General features: G+C 42.3%; 1 protein-coding gene across 2 annotated transcripts; it reads right to left on the reverse strand.

The window, feature by feature from the left end:
- Positions 1-2,232: 2,232 nt before the first annotated feature.
- LOC119655326 (TBC1 domain family member 16) lies at positions 2,233-18,468 on the reverse strand. 2 transcript variants are annotated; one of them, XM_038061166.1, is made up of 8 exons: positions 17,090-18,468; positions 16,838-17,034; positions 7,758-8,053; positions 7,496-7,701; positions 7,281-7,428; positions 6,997-7,103; positions 6,744-6,925; positions 2,233-3,351 (listed from the first exon to the last, which is right to left on the reverse strand). In XM_038061166.1, exons 1-8 carry the CDS (start codon positions 18,103-18,105, stop codon positions 3,152-3,154), a joined length of 2,352 nt encoding a protein of 783 aa, XP_037917094.1. In that variant the 5' UTR covers positions 18,106-18,468; the 3' UTR covers positions 2,233-3,151. The 2 variants fall into 2 exon arrangements, with proteins under 2 accessions (XP_037917094.1, XP_037917095.1); XM_038061167.1 differs by having other exon boundaries at positions 7,281-7,425; positions 17,090-18,465.
- Positions 18,469-20,213: the final 1,745 nt, after the last annotated feature.

Here is a 20,213-nt window from a genome sequence, read left to right on the forward strand (position 1 = left end):
AAATTACCTAACGACTGGGGCAAGGGCGTAATTTTTCCTATATACAAAAAAGTAGACACACTTATCTGTGACAGTTGCAGAGACATTTCGTTGTTGCGCACGTTCTACAAGATCCTGACGAAAATCATCCAAGTTACATTACAGTCATATACAAACAAATTACTTGGTGAATACCAATATGGCTTTCGAAAAGGAAGACCCAAATTTTCATGGTCAAACAACTACTGGAAAAGTGCTATCAGTTCAACATCGATGTCTATCAGCTCTTCTTCGACTTCCTTCAAGTGTATGATAGCATCAAACGAGAAGTATTATATCGTATCATCTGCGGGTTTCGCCTACCAAAAAAACTGGTACGAATGACCGAATTGAGGATAGCTAAGATTGAATCACATGTAAAATTGCTTGACGGGCTAACGCAATGCTTCGAAATGAACTGCGAATTAAAGCAAAGAGATGGACTCGCCCCCATGCTTTTCAGCCTAGCCCACGGGAACATTTCGCTAGAAATCTTCACAAACAGCGGGATTCGCTGACGACATAAACATCATGGCACGTTCAATTTTAGACGCGAAGGAAGTATTCCGACCACTAAATGAAGCTGCGTAAGAAGTCGGCATAACAATTAATGAAAAGAAAACAAAATCCATGACCCAATCAAGAAGGCAGGCGCCAATACCACAAAGCCTGACAATGGGCGTCCTTAATTTGGAAACCTGGACAGTTTTGTGCATCTAGGAGCAACCATAAAGAAGGATGGTAATGAAAAGGACGAAGTTCAGTGGCGAATATTGATGGTCAACAAATCATACTTCTCAGGCCTCCGGATAATAAAAAAGAAAGGGGTGGGCATGAAAACTAAGCTCCGAATCTACAAGATCATAATACGACCTGTGTTACTGTATGGTTGTAAAGCGTGAGCTCTAACGCAGGCGTTAGAGAAGTCCATCGACACATTTGAACGTAAAGTTCTACGTCGAATATTTGCACCGGTAAAAGATGGAGCTAACTGGCGAATTAGATATAACCATGAGTTGTACCAGTTCTATTATAATCCAACAGCATCGGCGGTGGTAAAGCTCCGAAAACTGCAGTGGGCCGGTTACGTAGAACCGACGACAAGCCAATACCGAACAGGGTATTCAAAGGCACATCCGAAGGATGCCGCCCAGTGAGAAAACGACGCATACGGTGGGAGGACTCAGTGGATGAGGACAGGATAAAGCTGCTGAAATTTTCCAACTGGAGGCCATGATCGAAGGCACGAGATGGTTGGATAAAGTCTAACCTAGAGGCCAAGGACCGGTTTGGCCTGTCGCGCCGTTGAAGAGGAAAAAGAGCTTAATGTAGGATATATGGGAGCAGTTATCCCTGCACAGCCCATTGGGATATTCTGGATAGGTGGAATGAAACACATGTAATAGAAAATGATTTAACTTCTGCCATTCTAATTGATACATTGAGACGTACAAACTCCCTTCATCCAGATCGAGCATGCGGCGTGAGATCTTGGGCTGCACATTAATGAAGGCAAGACGAAGCACATGGTGGCAACGTCAGCGCCAAAACCAAAATCCAAAGAACGAACAACATCGAATCGCACTGGTCAACCGAAAACAATGAAGATGGGAGACTACAACCTTGAGACCATTGAAAATTTCTCCTATCTAGGGTTGAAAATCACAACCGATAACAGCTACGATGATGAAATCCGCGCACGGATGTTGGCAGCCAACAGAGCCTATTTCAGCTTACAAAAACTATTCCGCTCGAAACGTCTCATCATAGGGTCAAAGCTCTTACTGTACAAGACAATGATCTTATCAGTTCTCATGTATTCCTCGGAAACTTGGGTTCTTAACAAGAAAAATTGCGAACTCTTGGCCGCGTTCGAGAGAAGAATCCTCCGAACAATTTTTGGCCCTCTATGGTAGAAAAAGAAGACTAGGCAGACGCTGCCTGAGATGGAGCGATGGCGTAGGTCAGGACGCCAGACAGCTTTTAGGGATATCGAATTGGTGAACTTTGGCGTAAAACCGGGATATCTGGAGTTCCTTATTAAGGCAGACCTGGACCGGATACCGGTTGTTGCGCCTTTAATGATGATGATGATAATTCTAATTGATAGTGACGTGGTTTGAGCAATGCTTCTGTTTTTATGCAAACTGCCCACAAATCGGGCACTTACTTCATTAATCACTCCTTCAAAATAAATACGTCCACCCATTATTAGCAATAAATATATATATGTATATTTTTCATAAATATATATATAATTTACATCATTGTGTTTTGTAATTAGCAATACATTTAATTAATCGAAGCGTTTAACAGATCACGATTTTGCCATAAATAATTTCTGGTAGAATTTTCGTTTCCTTCAAATATCTTATAGTTTATTCATTGAAATAAATAGTAATATTTCCTAAATAGCCTTTTTGTGTGATTATTTAAAAATTTGAACTTCAATCGGCAAGTTTGGAATGTCGTCACAACAAATGTTCCGTTCTCAACTAAAATGTGAATGCAAATGTAATTGAAATACAAAAGTGACTTCTCCGTCTACCTTGAGTAATCGTCCCATCAAAGAATTTTCTAATTAATTTTTAACATTTCCGTGGGGCAACTTAGTTTAATTTCAAGATGATTCGGAATGTCTCAGATCATGGCTTTCGCTTCTGTAATTGCGGCGCATATTTAGACATTTTAAGTTTTATCTTACATAGCTTTTTGTAGGTTTCATATTATTTGAATTATCTTAAATTTACGGATATCGCAATTATCGATGGCGGGCTGAATAGCAAATTGAATTAACGTTTCTTCTTTAACTTTTAAATTGAACTCCTTAATATCTGTTTTTTTATATTCCTGTAAATATTTTTATGTTATCTTTTCAATATACAGAGGCATCGTGTTTTTATTCTGAAGTAACATAAAGCCACAATCATTTTATAACTTAACGGTAGGATAGTCACAGTTCTACATACAATATTGTGCGCGAAATAAAACGTTATGATTAAAAGTATAAATAGATTTTAAGGCATAATTGAAAATTATTAATTGCTATGTATAATGTACATATAACACTAGGATATTTTTGGTGTGGTGTATAGTTTAGAGATTCTTCTTTGGTATCTAATTTGTTCTATCTTTAATCAACGGCTAGGGCACACGTTTCGTCATCGGTATGACCTATACATTCGATGGCTGGATGGTGCCCTGAATCCCACATTCCCGGACCGCAACGTTTACATAGACCGGACAGGGTACATGGGATTTTTGGCAGTTGTCGGTATTGATGCAATAGGCCACGAGCCTTCCGTAGTATGAGCTGACCATCCATGTACATTGCTGCGAAAAAAAAAGAAACATTCGTTTAATTTACGTGGATTAATTTTTAAATGGAAATACCGGGAGAAATTGCCCTCTTGGCTCTGCATTATATTAGGTCGGTGCATAATCTCCGGCCTTTTTTATGAAAGGGAGTTCCAATGAATAAGTATTTTTTTTCATGTACGTTATGCTATTTTATTCTTTAGATATTGCTGTTTCGAGTACTTAAAAAAGTTTTCGAATATTCATTTTCATTTTTCATTTCTAGAATCAAAACTATGAAGTGTCTTCTTTTATTCGAGTTCGTGGAGTAAAAGCAGCTTAGGCTGCCAGGAACATGTGTGCCGTTTATGGTGAGGGTTCTATCACCAGAAGAACAGCTCGAAGATGGTTTTCACGTTTGAAGGAATAACATTCTGACTTGAAGGGCATCTCACACTCCGGACGATCTCCAAATTTGGATGAAGACCGTTTGAATACAATAATGACGATCCTCACAAGAGAACTCACCAGTATACTGGGTTATGACGATTTAACCGTTGTTCGACATATGAAATCCAGGGGTTAGCTTGAAAAGCTAGGAATATGAGTACCACCTGTTTTGAACGAGAATAGCAAAAATCAACGAGTTTCACTAATGACAATTATCCGGTCTAGGCCTGCGTTAATAAGAAACCAGACACCCCGGTTTTGCGCCGAAGTTCACCAATTCGATATCCCTAAAAGCCTGACCTACGCCATTGCTCCATCCATTAGGTGGACTTGAAGAGGATGGTGCCTCTCGCATTTACATCGGCATCGCGAATCACTTTCTCCAGGGCCAGGTTAAAGAGGATGCATGATAGGGCATCCCCTTGTCGTAGACCTTTGTTGATGTTGAATGGTCTCGAGAGTAATCCTCCTGCTTTTATCTGGCATCGCACATTGGTCAGGGTCAGCCTAGCCAGTCTTATCAATTTCGTTGGGATACCGAATTCTCTCAAGGCCGTGTACAGTTTTACCCTGGCTATGCAGTCATAGGCGGCTTTAAAGTCGATAAAAAGATGCCACAGAGAAAAAATCTGATCTATTGCCGATTTGCCTGGAATGAAGCCTCTGATGTTCTGAGCGTATGGGGCTATCCGGCCTAGCAACATAGAGGAGAATATCTTGCTGCACTGCGTGATATTCCCCCTTTTTATGTATGAGACAGATAATGCCTTTTTACCAGTCGTGAGGCATTGATTCGCTGTCCCACACCTTGAACGCAAGTTGATGAACCACTTGGTGTAATTGGTCGCCTCCATATTTAACCAATTCGGCTGTAATTCCATCGGCTCTTGGCGACTTATGATTTTTTTAGCCGATAAATTGCATGGACTGTTTCTCCTAAACTTGGTGGTGGCAGTATTTGTCCGTCGTCTTCAGTTGGCAGGACCTCCAACTCGCCGATGTTCTGGTTGTTCAGTAGCTCATCAAAGTACTCAACTCATCGCTCCAATATGCCCATTCTGTCGGAAATCAGATTTTCCTCTTTGTCTCGGCAGGATGAACATCGAGGTGTATAGGGCTTCATCCTGCTGACTTGTTGGTAAAACTTCCGCGCCTGGTGCAGTTGCTCCCTGTACTTTTCGAGTTCACAGACCTTTTGGTTCTCCCAGGCTTCCTTTTTCCATCTGTGAAGTCGCTTCTCCGCTCGACGGAGTTCGTGATAAGTCTGCGCACGTGCCTGCGTCCTTTGAGAATGCAGAATTACTCGGTATGCGGCATTCTTCCGTTCCGTAGCTAGCTTACATTCATCGTCAAACCAGCCGTTTCGACTCTTTTTCCGGCTGGGGCCAAGTATATTTGTGACCGTATTATGATAACGTTGAGGTCATTGTGAAGATCATTTGTTGATGCTCCAGGATTTCTGTTGACTACGGTTATTGCGGCATCCATTTCCCTCCTATAGGTGTTGCGGAGGGCTTCAGTGTTAACTCTCACCTGGTTCTCAGAGGGGATTCTGAGTGGTGTTGTTATTCGAGCTTGGAGCACCATGCCAACGAGATAATGATCCGAATCTATATTGGTCCCCCTATATGTTCTGACATTCATCAAGGCTGAGAGGTAGAGAGAGGTCCAACGTATGTTTGTGGACCGCTTTCTGCACAAACCAGGTACTTCCAGCAATCATTTCGTGTGACACTGCTAATTGAATAATCCGCAGTCCGTTATCATTTGTATTTTGATGTAAGCTGTGGGAGCCAACGTATCGCCTGAATACGGGCTCCATCCCTACTTGGCTGTTAAGTATGATTTTGATATCATATTTGGGGTAGACTTCGAGGGTTCGTTCAATTGCCTTGTAGAAGGTATCCTTTTCTGACTCTGCAGTCTCTTCTGTAGGGGCGTGAACGTTAATGAGGATTATATTTCTAAATTTGCCTTGCAAGCGCAGAGTGCATAATCGTTCGCTTATGTTTTCAGAGCCGATAACAGCAGGTTTCATTTTTTGGCTGACTAACAAACCTAATCCGAGCACACTGGATGGCCGCTATAATGTATGGTGTAGCGACTCCTCTCCAGGAAACCGGTCGTTGTCCTACGTATCTCATTGGAACAGGGTATCGGCCAGCTGCTTGGCAGCTTGATCTCTGTACAGCGTACTTTCCATGAGAAAATGCACAAATCGTTAATCCGTTGTCGTTGGCGGGTTCGTCGTTGTAAAATCCATCCTGTCCGAGGCTCCTTCAGTGGCTTCCTAACATAGGTTTTCCGTGTAGGGTTGTCAGTCCTACCCAACCCCCAATCTGGAGGACTAGTTGGTACATTTTGTCCCGTTTTTAGGTGCGGGAGACTCGCCTTCGTCCTTCTCCGTCTGTAGCTTTTCCTTTGGAAAGAGCTCCCAGCGGTCACGACGTGGATAAGATAAGATAAGGTGTTAGAGCTGTTGGTGTTGGTTCAGCAGACGTTTCCCAGGTTTTATGCTCCATCGTGGGTACCAATCCTTTGACCTTGTATTTAGTAACGTAAAATTATAATCGTGGTACGGATGATAGGAGCAAGTATTCAGAATGACAATCGTTTGAATTGTTAGTTTCAGATTACTACAGATTGAGATGTGATTTTCACCAGCAACCCACCTTTTAGAGGTGGACCCCAACAAGTGCAAACGATTATCAAATTCATTAATTGAAAATTTTGTATCATAATTTGAGAACCCAATAATAACATAAAAAGATTGGAAAGATCAACAATCTCTAAAATAAATGAAATAATGGGCGTAAACAAAATACCAAATAAGGTTTTTTAAATGCCTATTTAGTGTTGACCGGATATATTTGTTATTGCATGGAACTGGAAAACCTGTCTCGCATACGTCATCGATACTCAAAACGATTGATTGAAAGTGAATCTATAGCAATGAAAAATCTATTGAAATACTTTACCTAATGAGCTGAAATGCAATAACATTTCATCCGTTCGCAAATCTTGTGCTATAACATCATCCGCATAAACTGCAATTATTGCCAAACACAGGAACAAATGAAAATAGTCCGTAAGATAATTTGACCAGCAAGCTTCCCACATTCGAATTGCAACAGCCTCAGTGAACTCGCGTTTAAAACATCTAGATCGAAGCCATGATGATAAAAATATTATATGAGAATCGTATAGAAATGAAATATATCCACAACTCACAATAGGATCCATCGATGACAAAACAACAGTTCCATTGCATCAGCGTGGTTTTCAAGATGTTTGTAGAACTTAGGAACCATTATACGTATTAGTTCGCGTAAGTAGCTCTGGAATTGATTCATATTATATAATAATATATTATATTTAAAAGTAATGAATGTTTGCTATTCTGAATCAGAAGTTGTCATCGTTAAAGTAATAATCTATAAAAGCGCAACTATTATAGTTAGATGAATTGACCCACTTTCATGAATTGCAAATCAATGCCTTTTTAATAAACTCACCAAATTTTTATCGATATCATTGTCCGTTGGTGTACATACAAACATCGCTCGCTGCATTAGACCGACAAAGCACCAGAAAGCCTCTGATTCATTCTTAATTTCACATAAAACCGGAGCCAAAAGATCACTCATTCCCTGTGTATATCTGCTTTCGGAATTATTTTAAAGTTAAGTTCAGTTAAGTTCTGAAAGCATGTTTGATCCAAAGTACTCACGACAATCCCGAGTTGTAAAACGCGTAGTTCAAGAGTATATTTTTCATAATATCGATGTTTGGATTATCTTCGCCAGCAAAGTATGGATTACCCCGATCGGTTCGAACAACATCCTTTTCTACAACACAGTTAACGGTTCGCCAAAAAAGTGCCTGCTCTTCAGGCGACATAGAATATAGTCGTCTTCGATTTATCTCCTCATACTCCTAAGATATTAACTCATTTGAGAGTAGAGAGATATAAGAAATAGGAGACTTTGTACCTGTCTACGAATTTCCATCAGAGCTGCACGATCCTCAAATGAAGAGTTGAACGAATAACAATGGAGAAGGAATGGCCAAACTGTCTTGCGTAAGCTTTTCTCCAGTCCGCCGAAAAATACGCATTTTCTTAGTAGCAAATCGTCTTCTATTTGACCTTTTTCGTTCAATAGTGTACCGTAGAAATAGTCAGTTGTTATTTTGTTTACTTTTCCTTCATCTGGATGCAATTCACTCTTTTTCACTTCTGGTCTGCATACCATAAATTGGCGATACGGCAGATTCGGTTCTTCTTGGCCTATTAATAGTAGAATGGAAAGAAAAATTAGGAAATAAGGTAATAAGTATCATTCTTTTAGGAGTGTTTGGAATGAAAAGCACGTTCTGAACATGAATATTGATCTTGACTACAATTTTTTATATGAAGTTTTGACGTTCGTCCTGCTTTTTCACGGTGCTACAGTCTGTGCGTGTGTTTTCACTACATTGATTCGAGACAATCTTTTTTGTCAGTCAATCTTCCTGCGTATAGAGCCATAAGCTGCTCCTTACAATTTCCCTTTGAATATACTCACTCATATTCCAACGAATGAGTAATTATTTCTGATTTTCATAGTAGAACGCGAAGCGTCACTTCCCACCTCCAACATCTTGAAAGGAGCCGTATGGCATCTTGATATCTTAACATTTTGAAGGGAACTTTATCTTAACATTTTGAAGGGAAATGTATGGCCTAAAGTTACCCATTCGCATCCATTAGAAACCTATCAGCATAAATCGATTCGCAACCAAAATGTAATTAAATACCTGTCTAAGTAGTGGCCACTTCTTGCATAAGGAAACCTCTAAATACTCTATACCTGACCCGCCCAGCTTTCGTTTTCTTTTATTTCTTCATTTTATTTAGTAGAAAAAATCATGGAGTTGTGTACGGTATAAAATGATATTAGTCGCCGCTATTCTCTCGTATTTTTTCAACTTCTTCTTGCCGAATTAACAATCTAACTAATTTCCAAGCACGGAAAGATAAAGTCCGTAGCTCAGAGTCGTATGATAATTAAAGAACATACCGAAAAACCGATCGCCAAAGTTCAGATAAGATTGTGATCAAATCAACCCCACACAAAAATTTTCAAAAAGCATTCAGTAGAGGAAATAGTTTAAAGTTCAACTTTATTACTCTACGATGAAGAGGCACTACTGATAGAGTCATAGCTATTATCAAATCGACATAGGACGGTAAGAATTATTACTTTTTACATTGATATTGAATCTAGGAGGAATATTGAGTTCAAAATGGAGTCGCTTAAGACTATATCTTGTCACCAATGCTCCTTATGATTAAAAACGTACTCCATTTGGCCTTATTTAGAAGATGTGAACAATAAGGAGCAAATCTTAGACAAAGTTGTTGCAGAACTAGCAATAATACCGGACATCGTTGGAAGTATGACAAGAGAAGAAGTTAGGCTCGATTGTTGACATGTGGCATGTCAGTGTCTTCCGGACGAACGTAATGATCTAGCGAATGTCTATAACTACAGTGAACTTTTCTTCGACATTGCAGGCAGAAAAATGTGAATGGAAGGTGTTTCCACAACAAGACACTTAATTAGCACGTTGGGGATTGTTGCGCCAACGATTATTTCCGAGTTGTCACAATCTCGGTAGATGCCGGATTTTACCCAATACTAGCACTAAGTGCCAAGCATTTAGGCTCAGACGATCCTACCTACTTAAAAACTAAAGGGGTGGTGGCGATGGCCGGTCAATGAGAGAATCCGTCGAAAACCTCCAGCAACATCGAGCACGTATGCAGAATGGTGTAGTTCTGTATGGTTTGAACCAAACTGTGCGAAAGACTCAGGACATCAAGGGAAGCCGTGAGGGAATTAGGTATACCTGTAGCTGGCAATATATGGGAACTACAACGACCAGCTCGAGACGCCAAATTTCTTTCATTTCCCGAGTCGGTGGCTCATAGTTTACCTTCTTCTTCACGTATTTTCGTTCGATGTTGCTGTTATGGGGGATAGCAACATCAATAATATATGCGGAGCGACCCGTCTTGTCAACTAACAGTACGTCAGGCTTGTTATGTGCAGTATCGCGATCAATCAGAACTTGCAATACATGCTGTAAGCAGAACTATCAAGTACTACTTGCGGCTCACATCGGTAGACCGGACATGTTCCTATGGGTAACCTTACATACAACATTATGCCGGTCATAGCTTCGATGTGGAGTCACCAATGCTATATCCGGCATGCGACTCGTGATGACCTTTGCGGATGGCTTGGATTCGACACTTGTCTAATCCAAACTCTATCCGAATATCACGGCTGAATATTTCTACTATTCGCAACAGACGTCTGGTCGTCAATACCAGCATAAAGCTTAATGTCATCCAAGTACATCAAGTGTGTTAGTTCGCACTTAGCAAGTAGGCCATATTTAATTACAAAACCATGCCCTCTAACATTATTCAGTAGCCATGAAAGGGGGTTCAGTGCCATACAAAACCAAAGGAGAATCAACGAATCCCCCTGGAAGATGCCCCTACGTATACGGATGGACACTGATAAGATTATATGCCACCCTTCTATAACTGGCGCCAAAAATTTTATTAGTTTCGGATCAATACGATATAGATGTAGGACATCGACTAGCCAGGTATGCGGGACGGTATCGAAAGCCTTGGCATAATCGATATAGCAACTAAAGAGGTTTCTTTGGCCTCTAGTTGCTTGTCCTACAACTATCGAGTCAATAATGGATTGCTTTTTGCAACCCCTTGACCCAACTCGGTAGCCCTTCTGCCCCTCGGTCAGAATGTTGTTGGTCTCGAGGTGCGTATTGACCCTTCCACCAATAATGGACGTTATGAATTTGTAGAGGGTTGGAAGGCAAGTAATCGGTCTTGTGTTTGCGGGGTCCTACACCCTGTCCTTCTCAGGGATAAGGTAGATAATCCCCGCAGTGAAGAAGGGTGGAAATTCCTCCGGCCGACTCATGAGCTAGTTTATGCTGTGTGCCAACCGACTGTATACGCTGGTAAATTGCTTATAATAGAAATTCTGCACCCGATTCAGACCTGGGCCCCTCCAGTTATTCGAGCTGTTTACAGTTCGTCGAACTTCCTATTCGGTAACATCCGCAAAATTCATGCCAGGCGTATTGGCATGTAACCCTCAAAGTCCTCCTCAGTATTCTTTCGTTTCCGTTACCGAAAATCTCACTGTCTGGACGCTCTGTTGGGATTCGTTAAAAGATCTAAAAAGCTCCGCTGGTTGCTCGCGTATGTGCATTCTGGACACGTCTGGAGTGACTTTCACCATACCGTCGTAACCGACTGCATATAACAGAAAGTTTCTGCTTTAGTGTGTCCAGAATTTCAACTACGGGTGTCTCATTGAGGATGGCATAGTTTCTGTAAACCCTCTGCACTTTATTTCGCACCGGTCTGTTGGCATTGCCAGTCCTGATCTGAATCAGTCTAGCAATGTCCTGCCTTAGTGAGTCCCGCTTACGTTCGAAACGAATTTTCCATGGTGGATTTCTTCGGTCACTCAAACCAATAATAGGAAAGCGAATCTTCTGACCGTGCAATCTGATAGCCGCAATTGTAGTTGGAGCAGCGGCATATCAGCACACAGCCGAGATGCAATCTCACCATTGATTTGAGATATAATTCCCGGAGTTGCTGGAGATGCATAGAACCTGGTAATACCTGGTCTATGCAAAGGATCCATTTCAAAGAATTCTATACACGCTCTTTGGAATTTGTCCCGAACCTCAGCTGGACGATGAAGAAGAGTGCTTCGGCGAGTACTGAAACTGTTGGCTACATCGGCCCCCATCGACTCTTGGTCAACAGTTTCCCCGATGACCCCAAGTCGGACATGCTCCCTGATGGCGGCCGGGATTGTGTCGCTGTGAGTAATAAAGCGATACTGGTCTGCGACTCGCTGCACAGTCACGTGCGCGAATTGCAAGAAACGCTCGACGAATCCCTGGTGCAACAAGGGGCGGTAAGATGTTGTACCCGCTCCCGCCGTTATTTCGCAGTAGGAGCGGATGATGAAGAGGTTCATTTCTTCAGTCCACTTTATCCGCTGCCTACGCGAACCTGCTGAAGTGGTCGCCAAAGTTTGTAGTGAAACAGCTGCAGCAGGCGGAGCAATGCTTCTGGTCGTCGTGGCGCCTAGACATCGAACCACGACTAGCGTTTTCGACGCCTTGTTGTCCATTACGGGAGCTCGACCCAGTCACCAATTCAGACGACTCCCGCTGGTTATCCGCACCGGACCTCAAGTTTGTCCTTCTTCTCATTAAGTGGATTTGCATTACTGAGGGACCAGAGAATTTAGATATTGGGGTTGTTCTGAATTCGTTCTACAAACATATTGAAGATAGTATAGATTGAATGGAATTCGGGATAATAATAATAATAATCGTTGGCGCAACAATCCATATTGGATCAGGGCCTTGAAGTGTGTTAGAGCACTTCATTCAAGACCGTAACGGTACACCACAGTAGACTGTAGGAGGCAATGTGGTCAGCATTGCGCTCCCCCGAGATTATTACCCTGATTTTACTCAGGTACTCATTCACAGCTGAGTCGACTGGTATCCGACGTCAAATCACGATACAAATCCCACTGCCACCAGTGAGATTTGAACCGCGACCTTCCGCTACGACAGCCTTGTGCTGTAACCACTCAGCTATCCGGACAGATCTCTCAATTTGGCTTGTCATATAGCCTCAGTAGCACTTTTGATTCGTCCATGATTTGGCGGGTGCGATGGTCGAGATGGTTGCGCGTCAACCTCTCGGTTTTATTATCCGGGGTTCGAATCCCGGTTGTTTTGTATAATTGTATTCATATCCGTGCTTTCCCGCTTCTGTAAGATTATTACTTGCACAGCATTAAGTGTGATGAGAACGACACTAAAGCACATTATTATTAAAACTTGATACTATGTGGATGCCCTATACTCCAGAAAAAGAATGAACAGGAGAAAAACATGCATAATTTCCTATCCAGTAGGCCAGACAGCGATTGATTTTATTACTGGAACACTACAAACTACCCAGCGTACTCTTTTCTAACGTCCTACCTGCCCTCTACATCTCATGGGAAAGTGTTAAAAGGAGTGATATATAATAGGCTATTGAGGAAGTCGTTGTCTCAGTTGCGGTGAAGGTTGTACTACCTCGACAATTGCTGCGTGCTACTGATATAGAATGTCAAATATATGTTTAGAACGGCCAATTGGGAGAAGTTAACGACCTTCCTCAAAGAACTTGACTATACAGAAGGAACTGTTCTAAAAGGAAATCGAACTGATGGCAAATATTGACAACCACCCGACAACGAAAACGAACAAATGATTTGCGCATTTTCTCATGGAACGTACGCTCCTGTCTGTGGTCGATACCCTGTCCCAATAAAGGGCTGATGCAAAAGTACAAGATGCGCTGAACAGGGACCGGTTTCCTGGAGAAAGTCTAAACCACACATTTTAGTCCACCGGACATCACATCACATTGAAATGATCCTCAAAATTTGAATCTGACTTAAAAGAAACTGAATTTAGTGCGGCGATGGCGGTCCACCTCTTACGTTTTTACGGAATCATTTGTGTAGACAAGAAAAAGTATTTCATCGTTTTTCTTGACATTTTGCGCGAAAATGATTTTGACATTTCTAGGTTTTAATGGATAACTGCCAGTTGCCGGTCTGCTGAAGTTCCTCGATGCGACTTGTGACGTCACACACAATGTTGCGGATTTTTCAATGCATTTGAATTTAGTTGAAATTTACATTGCTGACAATTTAAAAAAAAACAGTTTTTTCTTCAAAAACGTTCTTTGACAGTTTTGTTTGATTGCACCATAGAAATAATTGCCGTCATTAGTAAAAATAAGCTGCGAAGCCTATTGGAGGGATATTTGCGTGCTCCTGTCGTTACAATAATAGCTAAAATAATCTTGGAATGCAATAATTCCTGCACCGATCACAAAAGCACCCTTTCGACTATCGAGGAGCAGTGTGTGGAGCTAAGATTACACTTGCTCTTTACCGATTCCGAGAAGGCTTTCGTTGTCGTCAATTGGCAATGTATCTGGAATTCTTCATGCAGCAGGGCATTGCATTACGGAGAAACTGTTATCAAACCAAAATATTAAGGTGCAAAATGTCATTCGCTGCACCGACATAAAATCTAAGAAGAATCTAAAGTGTAAAGCAGAGTCCGCCAGGATTGCATTTTGATACGAATATTTTTTTTTATGGATGAAGCTCTGTGAGTTGGGAATACAAGTAAGGTTTTCCCTGCGTATCGTAGGATGCGACTTAAAGGGATAGTTTTGAGCTAGTAATCTGAAGATTTTGAAACTTTACTGCTACCGTCCTAATGTCGGCGCACACTCTTTGGCGACGGTAAGTTCCCCAGAATATTCACTTTCTGCAACTCGAGCGAGAATTCAAACAAAATAAGCTGGACATTCTGGGCTTAAGCGAGGTAAGTTAGTGCTCTTGCTACAATAATGACGATGTACTTTTGCAGTCCGGAAAGCCAAGCAGTTGCAGACGCGAATCAGGTGTTGGCTACCGGCTACCGTAAGATGCGCTTTTAATTGTACAGTGCTATGCACCGTGAAGAAGGATGCTATCTGCAAACAATTCCCAAAGAGGGGACATTGTGATCGAGACGGATGATGTGAATGGCAAGCTGGGCTTTGGCAACGCCTTGATCGGACATATGATAGGGTCTTGGTGACCGTAACGATAATAATGAAAGGTTTGTGGACTTCTGCAACTGTCATCGATCATTGATGGTATATTGATCAAGCACAGAACTTGTCACAAAATTAGTTGGAGATCAATTGACCGACACCGTACGAGCAATCAGATTCGCCACCTTATCAGCAGTAAATTAAGAAGTTGTCTCTTGGATGTGTGTAACAAGAGAGACGTTGACATCGGCTCCGAAAGGGATCACCGATCGCTTACGTTCGCTTGCATGTTGCGTCCGCCACTTCTCGAAGGGTCGGAGAGTTGGAAGCCCCCAAGTTCAACATTGACCGTTTATACTATCCAGCTGTCGCTTGACAATGGGAGAGTTATCTTGCTGAACGCAAATACACTGAGTAACCCGAATGAGAATATCAATGAGCATTGGGCTGCCATCTAAAATGCTTTTTTTTTGGGTACTACGCAGATCGTTGGCCACGTCCCGAAGGAACTCCATAAGATCTGGCTGACTTCGGAAACGTGCAAACGGATAGAAGGCTCCATTGATCACTGTGAGTGATGATTGGTATGACGAAATGTTTCCAGAAGTGTATACTGCATCACGAAAGAACATGTATGTGGTCGCAAACTTTTCGATGGACCTGTGAAAGACGTCAACGGCCAACTCCTCATCCACGATGAAAAGTAGCTTAAAGAACACTTCACCACATCCGATGAAATTCTGTATCTTTTGGATAAAATTGCTAGTCATCGTAACATGCGGATATCGACTGTTCCTCTAAGCAGCTGAAAAATCTCGGGCATAAATGCACTCAAAAGGAGTAAAGGTGCTGGGTTCAATGGTCTCCCTGCAGAGTTATTTACCGCTGCGCCTGTAGTTTCTGCATATTTGCTATTTTCACTCATACGGAAATCCTGGTAATCCGTGACTTTTCCTAAAGAGTGGAAGAAGGGAATGATCGTTAAGACTTCAAAGAAGAGCATCCATTTTGAGTGTGACACTTGGAGGGGCATCTTCATGCTTCCTGTCGTCACAAAGATAAAAGTTTAAATAACCTTGGAACGCATCTCGAGAGCTTCATTGACAGAGAGTAAACCGGTTTCCGCTCCGGATTCGCCTGCATTGACCATATCAACATCTGCATTAATGGACATAGTATCGAAGGCATCGATTAATTTGTATATCTAGGAAGCGTCGTTTCTGCCGATGGTGGTAGAACTGGATGTCGCCCGACTCATTAACAGCGCTAGATCCGTCGCTACTTTGCCTAAAATCTGAAGATCCAGTTGAGACTCTTCCGTGCTAATGTTCTTTCTGTGCTGCTAGATGCTAAGCGCCACTGTTACTTTGCGCCTCGAAGCTTTCGTCAACTCATATCTGGGCCATGTAACCGAGGTATTCTGGTATTAGACTATAAAAAAAGAAAAGGGCAAGTTGGGCAATATGGCGCGACCCTGAACGCCACCGCGAATTCGCCTCTGCCGCCGCATTGAACGGCCGTGCAAACAGCTGATGGGAGACAAAGGCGGGTCAAGATGACGAACACTTTCGGCGGGAGTGGGAATGTCAAAAAAGCGTGTAAGGTTCAGAAAGAGAAAGTTGAAATGTTAGGCAAAGTGATTCACAAAAGAATATAATAAAAAACGGATTTTTGTGTTACATGGAGGTAAAACGTATCCCCAAGTAGTAATGAATAACGAGGTCACATATTGAAGAATGGCGACAACTCCATTGTGGGTAATGCATCGCAATGAAACTCACTAACCCAGGACAGCCGACAAGTGGGGCGTCTCAGATCTGTTTAACATAGAATAATGGAGAACGAATGCAGCCTCCTGGACAAACCGTGGGGAGCTGAAGCACATTGTCAAGAACCGATAGAGATGGCGGATAAATGTTGATCTGACAAGCTCCATAGTGGGCACTTCCGACAAGGCAGGAAAAATACCTAAAGAGGTTGAGCCCCCTAATGATATCACTGAACGAATTGCTTGGGGTCGAGTTAAAGTTTAATTAATGTAAATCTTCGATATATTTGTATATATAGAAATATTTGTAGACCCAAAAGTGAAAGCTATAGAAATAACGAAGTTAGGAAAATTTCACTGATGCCTGTTAATCGCAATCAACCTTACATGCGATGTCATATGCCGTGAGTGTCAAATTGTCAATGTGGGTTTGGTTACAGATATAATTTCTAACATTACTGAAAATAACGTAATAAATGATAGGACTTGCATATTTCCTGGACTAACCGATATATCAAAAATACGAGCAATCGCTTTATTAGTAAGTTCGATATTTTTCACGTGCATCTTACCTGGCGCCAATTTGATGTTGTGCAAAAGACAATGCCACTGATGAAGGACTTGAGCTAAATGATCCAAACCGCCGTGATGAAAGTGGAGGATTTTATATTGAGATTCGCGCGATGCTATAACTAACTGTCCAGACGTACAGTTCTCGTCATTGAAAAAGAGCCTCAACGACCTCATCTGGCTCAAATCTACCGAAAACCTAAGTCAAGAGATATTTTACAGTTAATTGCTCGAAATGGATGGATTTTATTCACCTTCGACATTTAATTGGTGTCTTCCTAGTCACAACCGGTGAGGCCGAGGCGCTTTCCGGAAACGAGAGATTATGCTTGTAAGCGAGAAGTTCTGGCGTCATCCAGTTTGGGCTGTTCTCGTCAACCGAACTCACCGACAGTGAACGCAGTTTCTCGTTGCGTGCTACGGAAACAGTGTCAGGGGGCGGAATTTGGTGATTCTGAATGCAAGGATTTGCGATGGTGATGTTAACGGACGTCACAGATTTCTGAGAGATCAATGGCTTGACAACGTTTGCAGCTTCATGTGGATCCTCGCATAAAAGAGGAGTAAGTTCATTCTTCAGTTCGCGGATTTCATCGCTTTCCTCCAGAGGCGATGGGTCCATCGACAGAGCAAACACTTCCTCGTCGTCAATCATGCTGGAGTGCGGGTCGTCTTTGCCGCAGCTGTGCGTGCTTAGGCTATTGCAGATACTCGCCTTGTCCGAGTTCGAGCTAATACTTTGGGTTTCGCAGTTGTCAATGTGATTAGTGGATCCATCAGCTGAGCAGTTCTTAAAATTATTGTCATTCGTGATGCAGTAGGGCTCGAGGAAGGGATTGGTATTGTTGCTGGTCAGCGAGACAATCGAACCGTTCTTTTGGGAGTTCTTCTCGTAACCGGAACTACTCAGTGTCTTGCCGTACCTACTGTCGTCAGAATGTTGTCGCGAGAAGATTCCATTCGTTGTTGTTGTGTAGTTTTCAACCGTTGACGGACATTTACGTAATGTGGAGTTGGGGATCCATGTCAGCAACAAAGTGGGCCGCTTGGCGTTATTGTACTGATCGATAAAAGTTTTCGTCGTCACAGTCAAGTAACCCGGGTAGTGTAGGATGTCGGATTCTTGACGCACGAACGCTGGTGGGTGAACGCACACATTATTCTTACAGAAAAGAATTTCGTTGTCTTCATAGATGACGTCGTCCTTTTCGACCTCCTCACTGCCCAGGATAAAACTCGACGCCCGCTTTAGTATGCTACCAATTGGCATCGTGATTTTTCTGTTATTAACAGGAAACTATTGAGCACTCCGGTGAATTACGTTGCTGTTTAGCAATTGACTTTTTCACAACACTCCGTGGCAATTTCGCAAGGAATTGTTGCACCTTTGAACTACAACGCGATTCACATTATCAATGAGGCTACATTGGATTTCTCCATAAATTTTCCGGACACATCGATTGTCAGCACTAGTCACTGGCTTTAGCTAATGCAGAACAACTTCTCACGTGGAAATTTTCTAGTTTTACTAAGCAGGAATTGCGAAATGACAGAAAATTTTACAACAAATCCCGAATATTGATTTTGATCTGATTGCTGTCCGATGGCAAATGCAACCACCCTGGTGGCATTGCCAGGCGGCAAAGGTTTGGAAATGTCAAAGGCCACAGTGAAGGATCGATAAAATGGACAGCATTTAAGTATTCGACATATTTTGCATAAATAATGGAAATTCATGGAAACGTATTGGATCTTCTATTTGTTTAATGTTCCGGATTCTTTATTGCGTAATAACTGGAATATACATACATCTAAAATTGTCAATGTGTAACTAAAATTAATAATATGAAAGAAAGTATTCCTACAAGATGAGGGCCCGCTAGCTTTAAATCATGATTCTGCGCCGATAGTTGTCGTAGAGGGAAAGGTCTAAGATTTCAGATTTATTTATTGAGCATAGAAAAGAAATACATGTGTTGTACAAAGGAATAATAACTTAAAAGCTCAAGCGTGACTAATTAAGTATGTAACGCTAACCTACGGAGATATCCGGCTTAGCCGGTTACATGTTATAAAGTGAGAAGGAGGTGCATGTCAGTGCTCATTTGACATAGCTTGTGCTTAAACCTAATAATAATTTATAACTTACGGCTAAACAAACTAAACAAACATAACACAAAATAGTACTCCGTACTGGGAAACGGGAGAAAGGTACAGGATTGATTAACGGAATTGGAGTAAAGCGCAGTCCTTTCTTAATGGTGTTAGCATTCTGAGAAAGGGCTACCTTTTACTTTTTTTGGGCCTGTGCGAGGACAGTGACCCAAGGGGGGGGAGGGATGAAAAGGGCTGTGGGATTGCGGGGCATGTATTGTGGGGCTAAATTGGTAGAAGGAGGGATCTTAATTTAGGTAAGAAATTAATGCTTGGCGGTATTACATTATGTATAGGCTAATTAGTGCCTATTGTCTTAATCTGTACTAAGTAAAGAAAACAAAAAAATTAGGGGGGATTGACTGCCAGAACAATGGGCTTACGCGGTTAGCCTCTGTGAAAGTCCGGGGAGGAGTTTTGATAGAAGGAGGGAGGGGAGGTGTGGTGGTTGAGAGGAGAGTCACTGTCCGAGAGGAGAGTCAGCCCTGACACGTAGTACCTCTGTTCGCGCAATAGTGCATTGCGTTTAACGAGATTTTTTATCAGCCGGTTAGGGTGGGACAGCCACTTTTTCAGTCTCGACAGCTTGATCATGTGCGGAATTATGGGGCATACCCCGGAAAGGTCGTACAGAAGAGAGTTTTGGTGGAATTTTAGATTTGGCCTTCTGTATTTGGCCATGCATTTCCTGAGTGTCGTCCTTTCAAAGCGTTGAAGGGCTTCTGCTACGTTCGTAGACATGGTAGCCCATGCTGGGAAACCGTAGGTCAGGATTGGACGAATGAGAGTCTTGTATAAAAGGGTTTTGGTCGCTGGGTCCAGGGCCTGGGATGAGAGGCAGCTGAGGCCTTGGCAATAGCAGATCTGACGTGGGAGTTGGATTTGAGTTGGTTGTTGAGGGAGATTCCCAGGTATTTAATATTTGATTTCGGCTTGAGAGTGTGGTTAGCAATGCGTAACTGCAGGTTTTTGCTTTCTGGAACTGTGCGCCAGTGGCACTTCCCACTGGGGTTTCTGAAGCAAATAACCTCAGACTTAAGGGAATTAACGGTGAGGGCCCACCGGTTGAAATAAGCGATGACCCTATTGGTTAGGATATTGGGAGAGAGGGAGGCTATTGAGGGCCTGAGACCACTCGCATATAGGATGGTGTCATCGGCGAAGAGGATCCCTCCTGACGCGGGAGGCTCATTGTCGTTGGGGGCAGAGGGCGGGATAAGGTCT

This window comes from Hermetia illucens, chromosome 4, assembly GCF_905115235.1.
Source record: "Hermetia illucens chromosome 4, iHerIll2.2.curated.20191125, whole genome shotgun sequence".
Taxonomy (NCBI): Eukaryota; Metazoa; Arthropoda; class Insecta; order Diptera; family Stratiomyidae; genus Hermetia; species Hermetia illucens.

Bases quoted from the DNA above. Each gene is read 5' to 3' on its own strand.
- LOC119655326 (XM_038061166.1), bottom strand. From the start codon at position 18,105: ATGCCAATTGGTAGCATACTAAAGCGGGCGTCGAGTTTTATCCTGGGC. The intron at 7,104-7,280 runs GTGAGTTTATTA...AATCAATTCCAG, and splicing joins ATGATATCGATAAAAATTTG to AGCTACTTACGCGAACTAAT. The intron at 3,352-6,743 runs GTAAAGTATTTC...TTTTTTTCGCAG, and splicing joins ATTGCATTTCAGCTCATTAG to CAATGTACATGGATGGTCAG.